Source organism: Equus caballus, chromosome 14, assembly GCF_041296265.1.
Source record: "Equus caballus isolate H_3958 breed thoroughbred chromosome 14, TB-T2T, whole genome shotgun sequence".
In the NCBI taxonomy this organism is placed as follows: Eukaryota; Metazoa; Chordata; class Mammalia; order Perissodactyla; family Equidae; genus Equus; species Equus caballus.
The window spans coordinates 49,833,954-49,852,320 of NC_091697.1; the positions used below are offsets into that span (position 1 = coordinate 49,833,954).

The 18,367-nt window shown below is 40.8% G+C and overlaps 1 protein-coding gene across 5 annotated transcripts in view; it reads right to left on the bottom strand.

Moving 5' to 3' along the window:
- ARHGAP26 (Rho GTPase activating protein 26) overlaps positions 1–18,367 on the bottom strand; it is a 424,411-nt gene that overhangs the window by 153,159 nt on the left and 252,885 nt on the right. For all 5 annotated transcript variants that reach the window (XM_023617500.2, XM_023617501.2, XM_070234027.1 and 2 more), the window contains exons 15-17: positions 11,862–11,949; positions 9,801–9,859; positions 8,186–8,291 (exon numbers count right to left, since the gene is read on the bottom strand). In XM_023617500.2, coding sequence (XP_023473268.1) covers positions 8,186–8,291; positions 9,801–9,859; positions 11,862–11,949 — 253 coding nt within the window. The remainder of the gene's footprint in view (positions 1–8,185; positions 8,292–9,800; positions 9,860–11,861; positions 11,950–18,367) is intronic.

Sequence of the window (18,367 nt, forward strand, 5' to 3'; positions counted from 1 at the left end):
CTTGCTTTCAAGTTGTACCTGTGTGGATGCCACTTTGTGTCATGCGTCCCTAGGGTGAGAAGTAAAAGGCAGGAGGCATGTGCTGTGGGCATGAGGACATAAGCTACCAGGCTGCATCTGCACGAAGCAAGCTGGAGGCTACACAACTGGTCACTGCAGTGGTGGCTGAAACACACATAGTTTGAGAAACCAAGAGAATCTGATGTGCTGACTTAAAGTTTCTGATACAATTATTATATTTCCTTTTTCAGATGAGGAAACTCGGGCACAGAGAATTGAAGTAATTCACACAGGTTTTAAAAGAACCAAGGGCAAAACCAGGCAGTCTGCCTCCAGAATGTTCTCTCTTAACCACTGTGCTCTCAGCCCCTACAGATGAACTGTAGCTACCTAGAAGTCTGCCAGCTGCCTCGCTGCAGCTGCCACATTTGACCCACAACAGTTATGAAGAACTGGTTGGGAAACCAGTCAGAGTAAGAAAATAAGTGTCGCAGACAAAGCTCACCACGCAATGCAAAAAGGACGCAGCAAGAGAGGGCTTCAGTGCCCAAACAGTGTGAGTGAATCGGCTAGTCACTGTCGCTCAGGGAAAAAGAGAGAGATTTAACGAAACCACTCCCAGGGCCAAGGCATAAGAAATCTGACTCATCAGAGTGGAAATAAAAGACTAAAAAGACAATAGAAAAGATAAATGAAACTAAGAGCTGGTTTTTTCAAAAGATAAACAAAATAGACAAACCTTTAGCTAGACTCACCAAGAAAAGAGAGGACTCCAATAAAATCAGAAATGAAAGAGACAAAAAAAAAAGAGAAAGAAAAAAAGAAAACTTGGCTCTGCTAAGGGCTGGCAAAGAAGAAACTAAGTCGTGTTCCTGTTTGTTAATACTCTCGCTTTTATAATACCCCAAAATGTATGGGGGCAGCCACTAAGAAAGGAAAAGATAGCATCCTCCTCTTCACTCCTCCCTGAATTTGAGAGGAAACTCCATGAGTTCAAAAGAGGGAGAGGTGCATCAGAAAACAGGAAAGTCATTGAAAAAATTAACCCAAACAGAAGTGGACAACTCAAAACAAACAAGAGTCCCAAATCAAAGGAGCTCTAAGACTGCCTGGCATAAACAGCTTGAAGCCAAGAATTTCCCCTTTTAGAACGGGTGTTTCGTATGATGTGAAAGATTTAGTTCCTTGAAGTCAGGAATTTCTTTTTTTTTTTAAAGCAAAAAATTTAAACTGAACTTGTATCTCTTTCCGCCTTCTAACCCTGAAGGCTGGAAGGCCATAGAACAGAGAAATTCCTGGGTTGAAAGTAAGTGAAAGTCTGGCAGCTAGGCTAAATAAGGGCTGAGCTCTGATTTCTTCTTCTGCATTTCCATTAATTTAAAGTGCTAAGTTGCCTGTTTGCTTTAAGATATGTGGCTGTCCTCTTTGCAGTGTCCCTTTAAGTAGATTTTCCTTTGGCTCTGCCAACAAAAGCTCGAGAAGGTCCTTTGAGAATCCCATTCTTAGTCTTAAAAAAATACACTCTCCTCCCCACCCCATACACATAAACAGGCCTGAAAGCAGTATCTCCCACTTCTTCTGGGGACCTCCAATCTATTAGAAATAACAAATCGTTCAGGAGAAAAACAGAGCTGGTCAGGGAAGTAATTCGCCCAGCCTATTTCTACTGGTTCATTTACATGACCACCAAATATTGAGCCCCTCTTTTGGGATCAGCAGATAGGCAGGCCTGGGGTTGAAAACTCAAATTGCCAACACCATGACCAGGGCAGGTCGGGGGCATGAAAGAAGTAGGCCAGGTTCAAGAGACAACAGGGACTGTTAGGAACTAGGGGAAGCGAAGAGAGCATGCCCAGGGGGACAGGGTGTGGCCTCAATTACAGCCAATTGTTAGCAAGGAGATCTGAATTTTCTTAGTCAAATTACCCCAGTTAAAAATGTTGGAAACCTGTCCAAAATTTAAAAACAGTAATGTGTGGGTCAACAATACCAAAGAGAACATGTGTGGGCTGCTCTGGGTGAAGGCCCTTGTTTGCAACCTCTAGGTAGGAAACAAAGATAAAGGAAGACACACCGCTCATCCCCTAAGAGCTTATGACCTAGTAGGAGTGAGAAGATACACACCCGGTAAACTGTCCCACAGGTGGAATGTGATACATGCTAAAAGAGAGGACTAAGCAAAGGCTATGGGAGTTTAGCAAAGTGAGAGGGCACTTGAGGCAGAAAGGATTCTTGCAGGAGCGGCATTTGAGGCTAAAGAATGAAGTAGACTTTGGCAAGCAGAGGCTGGGGAGGGACCATTCCAGACAGAGGAAAATGAATTGCAAAAGGCAAAAAGAGGGAGCAGGGAAGAGCATGTTTGAGAAACGGTCAAGAGACTTATGCTTGTACCTAACAAATATTCGTGAGTGTCTACTGTGGGCCACATAGTAGGGATGCAGTGGTGACCATGGGGGATACAAGATGAGGCTGCAAAGTCTGATAGGGACGAGTCCAAACAAGGCCTTGGAGGCCATATCCAGTTTTATCTTAAGAGCAATGGGAAAGCTGCCTTTGAAATTCTTTTAAGTAGGAGAATCACAAGTTGAGATTTGCAGTGTTCCAAGCTCCCTGGCTGCAGAGCATGCATTCTGTGGACAGGAAGGGAGCCAGAGCTCCACCAGCCAGAGGAAGCCAGGAGGAGGCTTTGCAAGCAGTCTGGGAAAGAGATGATGACAGCTTGGACCACGGGAGTAGTGATGAAGACAGAGAAAAGTGGATGGATTCATCAAGAGATAGGGGTTAAAATCACCAAAACTATTGTTCAGGATAGGAATCAATGAGGCAGAAGCCAAATGGGACTGGAGAATGTGGTCAACGTGGCTCCATGGAGGTATCAGGCCACACCACTGGTGGCCCAGCAGCCAAGCAATTCTGCACCGGCAGCAGTGGGTGTCCAGTGGTTACTAGAGAGAAGAAAGGTTCAGGAGCCAGGGTGTATGGCCGAGGAAAAGCAGCCAGAGCAGCTTTCCATCTTAGAAAGCCATCACTTCAAAAGTACTGTTTTCTTTTAAATGTGCTTTGTAAAATTCCACAGCTATTTTGTTTGGACTAGTCTTGATGGCAAGGAAATAACTAGCTCTTCTCATGTGTTCAACAGCTCTACACTAAGCTAAATCTTACATTCTATACTTGGGCTGGAGGAAGAAAGAATATTAGGGTATCTATAAGATAAATGTTAATGCCAAGTATCCATGCCTACTTCCTTTTATTTTGATCCTTCCTTAAGAACTTCAAGGAATCCTAGTTAACCACCAGGGCCCATCCTCCTTGGTGCCAAGGCCTAGCAATGACTTTCTTTGTAACCACAGGCATTTGTACATGAACCCAATTCACTCTGCTTCTAGGTCATTAAGGAAATATGAATACATCCTTCTTAATGTGCAGGGATGCTTGGAAGTACTCAGACTCCAGTCACAGGAAGGAGAAAATAGTCAAGCCACTAGATCTCAACATTTGATAACTTGAGACAATGGAGTCTACATATTTTGATAAGGTCTCACTTGTATGCCAAGCATTTGCTCCACAATATTCTGTCGTGATCCCTGCAACGTACAGAATTTTGTCCTTTCTGGAAAGTCACAACATGTAACAGATCATCCAAATAAGCATTAGACAATTGAGTAATGAAAAGAACAATACAGAATCAGCAAGCAGCAACGGGACTAAAATTGATTTTGCCCTCTTCACTTCTTTCTCTCACCTTCCACCCCCGCCCCCAAATCTGGGAATTCTGGTGTATATGTGCCCACACTGCAAATGTATTCATTTTCCCTCCCCAACTGGCCTTTTTGTCCCGTATATCTTGATGGAGTTAGCATACCATGCAAAGATCATTCAATAGACTTAATGCTCTCTGTTAAACGTCATTTTAACAAGACTGCTTGCAAAGGCACTGTGGGCTGCCTACTCAGAGCTCTGCTTTTACACTGGTATCCATGCCTCCCACAAGTGACCCAGGTAAATCCTGTTGGTGTAAAAAATCATCGTGGTCCCACTCCTCTGGCCGGTGATTGCTTCAAACCAATAAGATGTGACAGGAAGTCTGCTGGAGAATTTCTGGGAAAAGTATCATTGTAGCTCTTAAAAAGAGACTCAAAGAAGAAGTAATGCCTTTTCTGCCTCTGGACAACCACTAATGTGTACAGATGTAATGCAACATCCTATGACTCTGAGTGGAGCTAGCCACCACACGGCTGGCTGTGAGCAGGACCACAGAAGTAACCTGAGTACTTCATGAGCCAAAAAAGAGACCAACCCTCATGACTGATTTTGTGCAATAAGACAATAGATTCCTTTGTTGTTTAAGCCATTTTGAATTGGATTTTCTGTTTTTTGCAGCCCAAAGCATCATAAGTAATCTCTCTTTGGAGAAGCAGGAAAAGGGCTCTGCCTCTCCAACAACACCCTAGCAACGAAGGAATAGTTGCTACAAAAAAGAAAAGAGACTAAGATTTATTTCTCAATAAGTGTTTTGGGAAAACTAGCTGAGAAAAGGTATTTTTAATAGCCACTTCTGATGTATGGAGAGTCCTTTGAAATCCTCCCTTGCAGCGTAAACACTGTAATAAAGTTACGATGAGCCACTATGAATGGAATGTGTGGGGATATACAACATAGTTGGAGTCATCATAATATGTAAACATCAGGGAACTACTATGAAATTAGGCTTTATTACTCATCTACTCTTATTTCCTTCTACAATGATAAAATTGGGAATTGTTTTCTCCCACCTCCCCCTCACCTGATAAAAACACAGAATCACGTGACTGAAAGGGAACTGAGACTCAAGGAGATTGAATGATTTCCACAAGATCTCACAGCTAACGGGGGATGATTTCCTTTATTATTAAAAATGCTTTATGCATGATTTTAAAACAAAGTCATTTGCCAAACACTCAATTTAATGCAAAGTCAAATCGTAAAAACATGGGAAATCCAAACCAGACTTGTCTTTAGCAATTTAATTATGAAAATAAAAATCTCCCTTTTGAACTCACTGCTTTGAGCTGCTTCTTCCTATTTCTAATACCTTCCTAAATCTCAATCCATTCCTCTCAGTACCATTTCTCTCTCCAAGAAAATCCCTGTACATGGCCCATTCTCTAGACCAGTGGTTCTCAAGACTGTTTGCATCATCACCGGGAAATAAACCAGAAATGCAGATTCCCAGGCAGAGTCCCATTCAGTAGATCAGGGGTGGGCCCAGCGATGTCAATGTAAACAAGCACCCCAGGTGTGCTAACCGCGCTCTGTGGAGCATGACTCCCGCTGTATACTAGATTCCAGGATCCAAAGAGAAAACATCTAATTATCATAGCAGATTTAAGCTGGAACAACAAAAATATGTACATAGTTGCCTATAATTTCTAGGTTCCCTCTGAGGTCTGAAACAAACCCAAGAGTTCTGTGATTTGGATGCACTCTGGCAATCATTTGCTTGGAGGTTTGGAGTTTTTATCCTTCCCTACCTCCCACCCCCCACCCCACCCCCAACAAGACTATTTTTCCCTCTGAATGCATTTCTACTTGGGATTAAATATAAAATATCTTAACTCTGCCTCCACAGCTAAAGGAAATCAATTTTGGAAAGTGTTTCAAAAGAGTACTTTAAAAATACACAATACCAAATGTCTTCCCTTTGAACCAGATGCCTGAGATGCACAGGGCAAACGCAGTAGGTAATAAGAGAAGTAAACACTGGGTTTTCCAGCAGAACCAGCCCTGAAACCAAAACTTAGGAAGGAAGCTGATCATTAAGTAAGTAGACCAGAGGAACAATAGCTCAGGCGTATCCCAGGATGAGTATGAACCTGAGAAAACTGCAATGAGACAGACAAAAGCCTTGTCCCAAGTTAACTTTCCCTCACTGCTAGATTTTAAAATAGGACAGTGCTGTAAATGAGAATATAGAGTTTAAGTGGAATCTTAGAACTCCTCTGGGTGCCAAAGAATTTTTTCAGACCTAAATACTGGATTCAGCAGTGCTCATTTATACCCATCTCCTCCAAGACACTTTAAATCCAGAGGCTCCAGAGACCAAGAACACAGCATGCTGAGAACTGGTGTCTGTGTCTTCTAACATCAACTCTGACCACCTCACATTACAGGCATGAGAGCTTGTCTATATGTAGATTTCTTAATGATTAAATGAACAAAGAAATGCCAGTAACCTCGTAGAACCAAAGAAAACCATTGTTAAGTATCAAAGACAAGACATAATGCTCCAGAAATGCAGTAAAATAAATAACCCCAGCAAGACAATTGGTTTAAATTTGTTAGAAAGCAAAAAGTCAAGGTCACAGCTGTAACTTGCATATTCCAGTTATACCACTCCTTGGGTTAGGGACAAAGATGGACTGAACTTAATGGGGTTGTGAGAGTACAGAGTGGAACAAGAGGGAGAAAGTGAAGCACCCACCACAAGATGAACAGGTTCCACTGTTCAAGATCTACCTTAAGAGGTTGTTTTAATCTTTTTTTTTTTTTTTTTGGTCTTTAAAGATTCCCAACACTCCACAAGGCATTTAAAAACAGGAAAATTCAGTACCAGCTCTGCTAGATCACCATTTACTCTTGGTCTCTCTCAGTCCAATTAAGCTCTCATCACAACTGCACAGCTTGAAAAGCCCCACTGCTTTCAGCTGGTTCCTAACCCGTCTCCTCCAGCTGCTCCCAGCAGGCTTGGGGCCTCCTTAAGACCTGGTGGCCATAAAGCACTCAGGAGCATTTCCACACATGCTGGAGTACGTACCTGGAACTTCCTCAGTTTAGGTGCAGGCCCTTCAAGTGTGCAGTTTTGCAACTAAACCAGCTTTTCAGTTTAACAAATGCCTGACTGGGTTGTGCTGAATAGGCACCAAACCGTCATCTCAAAGCATGGGCAGTTACTTTTTAAAGCCCATTTCCCATTACTTTAAACACATTTCATCAGGATTCTGTAACATCTTTTGAGCATTCTCCTTGCAAACTTGCACGTTCTCTGCTAGGCTTAATTCTTTCTGGACATGCAGTTCTGATATGGTGTGGCAAGAAAAAAAATTTCACCAATAATGGAGCAACCTTTGACTCTGCCTAATTGCTTCTCATCAACATGCAAAACACTCTTGCTTCCTCATAATTAAGACGTGGAAATCTTCAAGGTAACATACATACTCTCTCTTCAAAAGGTAATATCAAGAGCTTGGTAGAAATATGAAAAAGGACCATCATAATCTCTCTCAGCAGAGCATCAACTTATCCCAAAGAAATGACTTAATGGCACGAACAAAGTGTGGGTAAGGGCCAAATTTATAACACATCAGTTCAGCAGAATGTAGGGCTTAACAATTTAACTATTTATACACTTGTCTTTTCTTATGCTCCAGTCTCCAATCAAGAACATTCGTCAAAGTCAATGTGAGGTTAGAACATACACACATGTAGTGACTGATACAGCAAGGGAAGTCAGTAAGACCATTCCTAAAAGGGTCAAGTAACAGTAAACACACAAAACTTCAAAACTATTCCATGAGTATAAATATTCCTAGCAGGAAAATCAGGCCCCCATTGAATGCTCTGATTATCTCAGAGGGCAAGGGGGCATTTACCAAAGTTAATTCTTTTATTCTCTACGCTTCTTCAAAGGCTTTAATATATATAACTTTAAAAATCAATGACACTATCCATATTTGACAGATGAAGAAACTACGGAATTGAGAAGTCAGTAGCCTGTTAGGAGCAGAGTCAACTCTAGAATCCAGGCCTCTTTACCCCAAATCCAAGGTCTGTAAACCCACAACACACTCCTGTTTTCCCATGAGCATCACAAGAACACATAACCCTGAAAACTCTACTTGGTGACCTGGTTTCATGGATGACCTACTCCTGTTTGCCCTTGATCATCACAAGAGCAAAAACCCCTGAAAGCTCGGCCTGGTAGCCTGGTTGCACAGGCACTTCCCCAGCCTCCTCTGCAAAGACCATCTGGCACATGCTGCTGTTGTCCACTGCAGTTAACATTTCACACATTTCTTTCCTAAGCCTCCAGCATACCTGATGCAATAGTGGGAAAGGGAAACGTAAGCAGAACTGAGACCAGCTTTAGTGCTAAGATAAAAACTTTCTAGGGGTGAGAAAAGGGCCCAGCAATCAGTTTTAAACCTACTTTGCCAAGTGGTTCATTAGCAGCTGTAACATCTGCCTATTTTTCTCTGGGAGCCGATGAACAAGGCTGTGGATTTCAGAGACCCGAGATTCCTGGTTCTCCAGCTCTGCAAAGGAAGGAGGGGCGTAATATTTGATCAGTGTTACAGTTTACAAGACAAAAATCAAAGGAAGCCAAAGGTTGGGCACTAACAGGCTAAGGATTTCTCAAGGTTTAAGATTCCGCTCTGGGTACTCAAGACTAGAACGACTAGATCTAGAAGTGCTTTTAATGGTGCTTTCTATAATAGAGTTCATTAAAAAAAATGACTACCAAAAAAATTCAAGCCAAAATGATGACAAGATGAAATGGAGCCAGTCAACTGCAAACTCAGAGCAGGAACAAACTTGGGAGCAGCTGGCTCCCCGGAGTGACCGCTTTATTTCAAGGAAGCAAGGAACTTTATGCACTCATCAAGTGATAAACAAACTGCACATGAACAACATTGCAAGGGTCTCAAATATCAAAATAACACCTCGAGACAGCATCAAAGGAATCAAAAGAAACGTCCAGTTATTCTCAAGTCATGTGTGACAACCAGCATGGTAGAAGAAAGCAATGACAGATAAAATATGTAAATCTTTCTGCCAACCCGTAACCTAAATCATGGCCTGTCATGTTCTCTTGGATGAACTCGGGAAGGCGGCTTCATTTCTCTGGGAAGTAGATTGATGGTACTCACCACACCTATTTATAGGACTGATGTGAGTTTAATAAGAGAATGGTTGCCATGGGTTTGGAATTTCCCTGAGAAAGAAATCACAAGAACACTATCTTCACTCCCAGCTTTCTCCCATGTCTTTCCCCTCCCCATGTTAAGGGGACAACTATGGGCCACTGGAGCATTAGGTGCTACTAAATCAGGGCAGTAGTAGTTACCAGGGTAAAGAAACTCTGAAGGCTTAAAGGAAGCTGGGAGAGGCACAGGCCCTCGACATAATAGCACTGTGGGGATTCATGCCAGACTTAAATCTGATAGAGAATCTTACTGTCCCTTATAGGAGGCCTGCCCCACGTAGACAGATTCCAGTACACTTAGGGCAGCTTGCCCCTAATCCCTATGTATTTTAATACCAGTAACACGATGTGAGGGACCTAGATGATATAGCTGAAGATGATCTGAAGCTGTAAATGGAAGCCATGACAGAAAGAGGACTGGAAAGTTATATAAATGGTGTCAGATTCAGGGAAACACCTCCAATGCTCAGTTTAGGTAATGTGCAAAGTCTGATTCATTCTGCAAAATGCTACTCAAGGGCTGGAAAAAACCCAAGGAGTCCAAACTCCAATAATCAAAATTAGAAAGGCAAACTTGCTTTTCTCCCCTCTCTCCACCCCCAAAAACACACTTCTGAAGTTTCTCTCCTCTACTGTAAATCCAACGTGGTAGCAAGGCCCTCAGCAATCCTGATTTGGTTTCGTTTTCATTCTGTGGCAGTCTCATGAGCACATGTGTGGGTAGTTTACATGCAGAATAAGAAAGGTTAGATAATATTTCTTTTGGGATGCTGACTGTTCTTTGAAATAGAAAAATCTATTCCCTTCCCCTTAAAACTGTGACAAAAATAAGACTTACTTGCAGCTTTGATGAAACTTCTTTGAAACTGGTACATCATGAGTGGTCCTGGAAGCATTCTGGAATGAAAGGATATACACTAGTCAGCTTAATAAAAACAATCATATTCTCTGTAAGAGCAGCCTAGAGATCGCAAAACTGCATTACATTTTGGGAGATCACAGGGAAACAACAGCAATTCAACTTAGTCAACTTAGTTTCCATTTGGAAAAGGTCCTGAGATTTCACCTGAAATTTTCACACTCTCTTTTTTAGGGGAATGGGTACAGCCTTTTTTAAGGGTACAACTGTGCTTCACAGTCACAACTAGAAAAGTGCTAATGTGAAAGTCTAGCACAAACCAAGAGATTTCCTTTTCAGTGTGTGACTCACCCATCAACAAGAGCATCTTAAGACCTGTCGGAGAAACAGGCAACTAACTAAACATTTGCAATTACCTGTGTTTCAACTCTTGTCTTCCTAGCAGCCTGTTATTAGAATCAGCTCATAATTCTAATCAGTTACTAGACTCAATTCATCATAGTGGAAACACTATGACAGACTTTTGTAGGTGTTTTTGTGGCGAATTCACTATGGAGTGTTGCTCCAGAATGCCAAAGGGCTAGAACCCCTAACATTAAGCATGATACAATCAAATTTTACCTACTATTTAAAAAAAAATGTTTTATATTTACTGTTTATTAGCTAATCAATATCAATACACACAAATAAGTGTTAAATACAAATATCTACGATATGGTTTTGTATAAACTACAATAGTAGTATTTGGGGTAAGAAGATGTTTAATGAATACGTTTAACTGTAAACTTGAGTTTTTCTTATAATCCAAACAATAAGCTTCTCAACAGACTATACAGTATTCCTGATTCAGGCTTTATTTTATTCTTTTCAGATCCCCTAATTCAACTCTTAGTCATCACTTACATTACATCTCTTTTTTTTTCTTTATGACTGGCACCTGAGCTAACATCTGTTGCCAATCTTTTTTTTTTCCTCCCTTCTTCTTCTTCTCCCCAAAGCCCCTGCCAGTAGATAGTTGTATATTCTAGTTGCAGGTCCTTCTAGTTGTGCTATGTGGGATGCTGCCTCAGCATAGCCTGATGAGTGGTGTCACGTCTGCGCCCAGGATCCAAAGTGATGAAACCTTAGGCTGCCGAAGCGGAGTGTGTGAACTTAACCACTCAGCCACGAGGCTGGACCCCATCTTACTCTTGACTTCAAGATCAATCCATCAATTCCCCAATAGCCAATAAAACCTGCACCATCTATTTCTTTTCTGTGGCTTTCCTCCTTTGCTTTCAAGCCAAGTGAATCTTCACAAAATCTCTACAAATGCTTAGGCAATTCATGATTATAGTTCTCTTTGTTTAAGACTAGACGCCCCCCTTCCTCTGTAAGAAGAACCACAGTGAAGAGCTATAATATTCCTACCCTTCAAGTCCAGCATAAATTTCCATCTATTCATGAAACTGAGATGTGGGCAGCTAGTCGATCATCCATTCCCTTTAAAATCAAGGGAGGGGTAGAGAGCTAGCAGTAATATCATATATATTATAACAAGGAAAAGGGTCTTCTGTCCAATAAAGTAATATTGTCCAACCTCAGTGAAAGGAATCAAAGAGGAGTTCCATTAAGTTCTCATTTTAAGAACCAGTGTCAGCAATATACTCTGTGCAATGCACAAAACTATCAAAATGGGGTGTATAATTATACATTCTCAACAGAACGAGATAGGTAATTGCTTGTTTTCTTAATAGATTATTTAGGGATTTCAGGGAATAACATATTTTAGGTTCTGTTAAAGGCTAATTATCATAGTAACTTCTCATTAAGAGCAAAGCTTCCAAAATCGCTAATGATACCAACGCACAATGGCAACCCATCAATTACAGATGATATACCATCGGTTTGACCAGCTGAGCTAACTGCACCCACACATAAGCTGTTTCCACATCTCAAACACCCACCCAGCAGCTCTCTGGAGGCTGAAAATAAAACTGCTTTCTTCCCAAGTGCATGATAACAAGCTGGCACTCGGCCCTGCAAATGGAAAGTCCCTACCTTAGGTAGGTCTTCAAAGCACTCGTGATGGTCTTTATCTCCCATTCGGCACAGATATCCGTTTCTGTTTCAGAAGCTGTTTTGGGGTCTAAAGTGAAGAAAAGACAGTATGTAAAGCAGAACAGAAAATACAACTAAAAAAACCAAGCATACACAAAAGCGTTCATCCTCCCTATTAACCAAAGAAATCTAAATTACAACAAAAACTACACCTATTCTCTACCTATTAGGAAAATGCTTAAAAATCCAATTATCTATTGTTGGCAAAAATGCAATGAAATTGAGCCACTCACAAACTGCGGGAGGCAGAAGAGATAAATGCAACAGTTTTGAAAAGCAATTTGGCAATATGTATGAAGAGTCATAAAAACGTTCATAGCCTTTGAAGCAATAATCCCACCTCTCACAATCCATCCTCAGGAAATAAAGCACGAGAAAAGTTACATACCCCGCAAATGCTCCACACTATTCTTTATAACAGTAGAAAAGAACTAAAAAGGAGACAACCTAAATGTCCAATGAGAGAAGAATGATTAAGTTAATGATAGTATGTCTACTCAACGGGACATTATGTTGCATTTCCAAAATAATGGTGACTATGTAGTAATATGGAAAATGCCTGGATTATCATGTAATGTCAAGCAAAAAAAATCAAGATTTAAAAGTCTCTGAGAAACTCATATGAACAAAAGCTGAAAGGAAATACTCTAAAATTAAAATAGCGGTTGGGTTAGAGCAGTAGAATTGTGGTTTTTATATTTTCTAAACTATGACTTGATTCCATTACTTTTATATATTTTTTAAATTGCCTTGAGCCACGAAGTGCAATGAGAACCACCATAATTATTTTGGCTCCTGATCATTTCTTTTGTCTCCTCCTATGTGGACTTTCAAGAAATGTGTGTATTTTAAAGAAGTGTGCATTATAAGAGAGAATTCTTGTAGTCGTCCTGAGCAGCACACAGGCAAGTGAGAATAAGAGGCAGAGGCTGGGGAACATGAACTACTTCACAAAGCAGCAGAAGCCCATGTTATCACGGGCGAGGCGGCTGGAAGTGGCGTCTTACAGCGCACTGAAGGGAGGATCCAGCTTCCTCACGTAAGGACGAGTGATTGGCCTCCCAGCTCCCAGTTCCTTTTCTTACTGCCAAGGGCCTCATTTTCAGCTGGCTGCTACTCTTCTCACTCCTATTCCACGTGCTCGGGTGAGGCTCCCCTCTGCCAGGGGTGGGGAATGAGATCTCTCCTGACCTGTGACTGGTTCGGGGATGGCCCAAGACCTAAGCCAGCCCAATCAGAGTGAACTTGAAGACTTTTCCAGGAGACAGGGGAAAGGATACCTGCTGTTTCCTGCTGGGCTGTACCTGGGAGGTTACGCAACTGCCCTGTGTGCCACCACGCAGGGCCTGAGAGTCTGAGAGTGAGTCTCACAAAGCCAGAGGTGAGACAAGCAGAGAGAGCAGGTCTTGATGACATGGTTTGAGCCCTTATTTCTGGCCATGCCTTTTTAATCATGTAAACCAGTTAATTCCCCTTTTCCTTAAGCCAGTTGAGGTTAGGTTTTCTGTTTTTTACAATCCAAAGAGATCTAAATGACACAGCAGGTAAATAGAGACAGCCACCAGACTTTCTTCCTGGACAGTCTCCAAGAAGAAAGAGGTTCCTCCTTCAGGGCCAACAGCTTTTCAGCTGGAAATAGGGAATGAGTCACAGGGGAGCAAAATAATTTTCTATTTATTGGGAAAGAACCCACTTTTATCCTAGTAGGAAGAGGCCAAATAATCATGAGTGGCTTAAGGATTTAGGCTCTAAACCCCAGGGCACAAATCCAGCTGGTACCTACCACTTTCAATATCCTCCCCTGACACATATTGGGAGATGAGAGAGGAAAGGGCCCAGCTCATAAAATGTTTGGCTTCTAATGGCAGCACATCTGTGTGTTTGCAGGTGACCCTGGGCAGTAACGAAATCTGTCCTGCCATAGGAAACAAGAAAGAACCTAAAGAGCCTGATATTATTTCTACAGTCATAGAACAGTAAACTCCATAGAGTTCTAACACAGCAAATTTATGAAAAGTGAACACAGCATGATTTTTCAAATACAATAACGTGTCCCTTAACAAGAGGAGTACATCCTGAGACAAGTGTCGTTAGGTGACTATGTCGTGCAAACATCATAGAGTGTACTTATACAAAAGAAGGTGGTATGGCCTACTACACAAATACGGTACTAATCTTATGGGACCGCCGTAAGATTACATGCAGTCCGTCAGTGACCGAAATGTTATGTGGCGCACAACTGTATCCAAGACCTCTGCAGCTTTAATTCTTTTCTTGCTTTGTCATCTCACACTCCCTTAATGGTTTCTTCCTGTGGAAGTGTACGTACCAAAAACCTTTGCTTAGCATGACCTTTTTCCCTCCCCATCCCCAAGACACATGGAGAGCTGCCATACTGCAAGATTCCTGGATGGGAGACAAATATTACTGTACATTTTTCTGAGGAAGGAACCAACTTCTACCCAAGAAGAGTGAACATGACACTAAACAAGCAGCAGTTGGCAGGTCTGGGAGTTGTGAACTGTTCCATGAACCACATTTAGCAAACTAATGATTAGCTTCCACTTATTCAGGCTCTGTAACCATAGGAATATTGTGTAACATTACAGAGAGGAGAGTCGAATTACAGCCCAGTGAAAGGGCTTTTTATAGCACAGATGAGGCAAGGCTCATAACTTGAGCCCGTCCATTTTAATTCATTTAATGTCCAAACTAAAGTGAATACAGCCTCCCAAGCTACCCTATTTTCATAAAGTGCTGCTGATTTCCACACCACCCTACTGATGCTCCCCTTGCTTACAGAAGCTTCCTGGTGGCATCTGAATAGGATGCAGAGACATAAATTTACAATTTTCTTCAGAACTCAGTACATTTCTCCCCACCCTGTCACTTGATCATTGCAGTGGTTAGAAAAACCGACCTAAGCTAGAAGAACATCCAACGTACAAAAAGGCATCATGTGGGTAAAATGAAATGAGCATATTTCCTCCTCAACATACTCTCTGAATTCAAAAAACAGAAGACACAGACCAGAAGCAGTGGTCTTAGAAACATCACAGTGCTCAGTCCCAAGATCCATCTAGTCCACTAAGGACATTCTAGAGGAAATTATCAGAAAAATCACCCATGTACTTCTAAATTTCCTAATAACACACTAGAATGTATGCAAATTAAATTTTTTTCTCTTTAACTGAGAAGGTAATATATGCACATGGAAAAAAATATATTCAAGCAAAACAAATAGATACATATCAAAAGGTAAATCTTCCCTATGCTAGAGGCAACTACTAATACTAGTTTTGTGTGTCTGCTATCTCTAATAGCACATGCTTAAACAGGCACATATATGAATACATACAGCTTTTTAAAAACACAAAAGAGAGAAACACAGTATACATGTCATTCTGTGCCTTGCTGTTTTCATGTAACAGTCTTAAGAAATTGTTCCATATCAGCACACAAATACATCTGCCTCACAGTACTTCACTGTACCATAGTTAATTTCATGTCCCATTAATGGAAATTAAGGTTGTTCCCTGGCTTTTGCTATGATAAACAATGATATAAATGATACTCTTTCCTTGCATGTGTCTTGCCTGTAGAAAAAATTCCTGAGAGTGGAATTTCTGGGTCAAAAAGTACATGCATTTTTAATTCTGAAAGATAACGCTCAACTACCTCTCAGAGGCTTATATTTAAGTATGAGAGTGACTCCTTCCCTAAATCTTTTACAACAACGTGAAATCAAACACTTTCACCTTAATCTAATAGGTTAAAAAAAAGGCCATCTGATTGTTTTAATTTGCATTTTCTTAATGAAGAGGAAGGTTGAGAACCCCCTCCTGTGTGTGAACGTGTTTTAAAGTCAAGTTTACGCAGGTATACTCGCCCTTTTTAAACGTACAGTTCCATGATTTTTGACAAATGTATAGTCACATCACCACCATCACAGTAAAGATACAAGTCATTTCCATCGCCCCGAAAAATTCCCCTGTGCCCCTTTATAGGTAACCCCCTCCCTCCACCTTCAGCCCCTGGCAACCACTTTCTCATAGCATAATACTTCTGAAATCCATGTACCCGTAGTTCAATCCTTTTATTACTGAGCAGTATTCAGTTTTATGGACATGCCGCCATTTGTTTATCCACTCACTAGTTGATGGATACTTGGGTTGTTTCCAATTTCTGGCTGTTTTGAACAAAATTAGTATAAACATTTGCACACAGGTCTTTATATGAACTGCATTTCCATCTCTTGGGTAAATACTTAAGAGTGGAACAGGGAGAAATATGTAGGAATGGATCATATGGCAAGTATTTAAGAAACTGACATACTGTTTTCCAAAACAGTTGGGCCATTTTGCGCTCCCACCAGCAATACGAGAGCTCTATTTCTTCACATCTTCACTAAGGTATGATATGGTCATGTGTTTAATTTTGAAATTTTAGCTATTCTAGTAGGCATGTAGATACAACTCATTTTTTAAATTCACTTTTCCTTAATGACTAATGATGTTGGTCATCTTTTCACATGCTTTTTGGCCATTTGTATATTTTCTTTGGTGAACTGCTTGTTCAAATCTTTTGTCCATTTAAAAAACTGGGTTAGTTGTGTTCTTATATAAGACTGAGTTGCAAGAGTTATTTTTTTATTTTTTGTTTTTTGAGGAAGATTAGCCCTGAGGTAACATCTGCTGCCAATCCTCTTCTTTTTGCTGAGGAAGACCGGCCCTGAGCTAACATCCGTGCCCATCTTCCTCTCTTTTATATGAGGGATGCCTACCACAGCATGGCTTGCCAAGCAGTGCCATGTCCGCACCCGGGATCCGAACCAGCAAACCCCAGGCCACCGAAGTGGAGTGTGTGCACTTAACGACTGCACCACCGGGCTGGCCCCAGCAAGAGTTATTTTTACTATATCCTGGATACAAACAATTTATCAAATACTTATTTTGCAAATATTTTCTCCTGATCTGTAGCTTGTCTTTTTCTTTTTCTTAATATATTTGAAAGAGCATAAGATTTTTATTTGGATAAATTTCAGTTTATCACATTTTTCTTTTATGGTTTCTGCTTTTTGTGTTCTAAGAAATCTTTTCTAAATGAAGGTCACAAAGATTTCTCCTACGCTTTCTTCTAGAAGTTTTATAGTTTTAGCTCTTAGTTTTAGGAATATGATCCGCTTCAAGTTAATTTTTGTATATATTAAGATAAAGGTTGAATTTATTTTTTTCCCATATGGATGTCCAATTGTACTAGTATCATTCGTTGAGACAACTCTTTTTTCCCCATTGAACCACCTTGACACCTTTATCAAAGATCAATTGACCATATATGTGTAAGTCCTCTTTCTGGATTCTCATTTGTTCCATTGATCTATCTGTTATTCCTCAGGAAATGCCATACAGTCTCATCCATTTAAATGGTAGTTGTATTTTGTTTACTGTCCTCTTCTAAAATCTTCTTGAGCCTTTTGCATTCTCCATCTCCATTACATCTTTGTGGAGTTAGTTTATAAATATATACTATCCTCTATGAAAATAAGACTTTTTTTCATTTATCCTACAGGTAATTCTTTCAAAACAAGATTTAACACTTAGCAATTTGATAAGCAAATTTATCAAATTATTTTCTGACTATAAAAGTAATATAGACATCTTAAAAACTTTAGTCACTTCCTATATATGGTGCCTAAGAATCCAGAATACCTACAGACACTTCTGTTCTGAGATCCCAAAGCTCTTACTGTCTCAAGTCCCTGACTTAGGAGAACCTGCCTGAAGCATCCCAGTAGCAAAGGTGGCAGTGGGAGGAGCAGAGAGGAAGAGGAGCTTCCATCTGTGGTCTCCATTCTCTGGAAACTCAGGATTGTGGTTAACAGCAACCTTACGAGCTCCCAGAAGGATCAATCCTTCATCCCAACAGTCTACTATCTCAGTCCTGGTCATCATTTGTCTGCTCCCTTTACTGGTCGGTAAAATTGGAAGTTCACATTTGAACGGCTCCACTGCTTCCATGAGGCTAGTCTTCAAAGTCTGAGGCTGTTTCCACTCACTACTAGGCAAGCCTTTAGAAGAAGAATGTCTATTACATTAGGATTTCTTCAGAAACAAGTTCTTGCTTGCTTTCTTTTATGATACTCTGTGAAAGCGTGTGGGAAATGAAGGGCAAAGAAAAAAGGAATACAAACTTTCAAGATCCCAGAGGAGTAAGGCAGGATTGTTTGTGGCTGGATCAGAGATCAGTGGGTGAGGCATGCTACTGTAATTTGGTGCTTCAGAACATTGCAATTTAATACTTTCCATGTGTTCTCTGTAGCACTAACCTTACTTTAAACATTAGTGAAAAAACAGGAAAAAGTTACCAGATAAGATGAGAAAGAACAGCAACACTGAATTTGCATTCCTTCACCAGCACAGTAAAATACTAATAAAGATACACAAAAG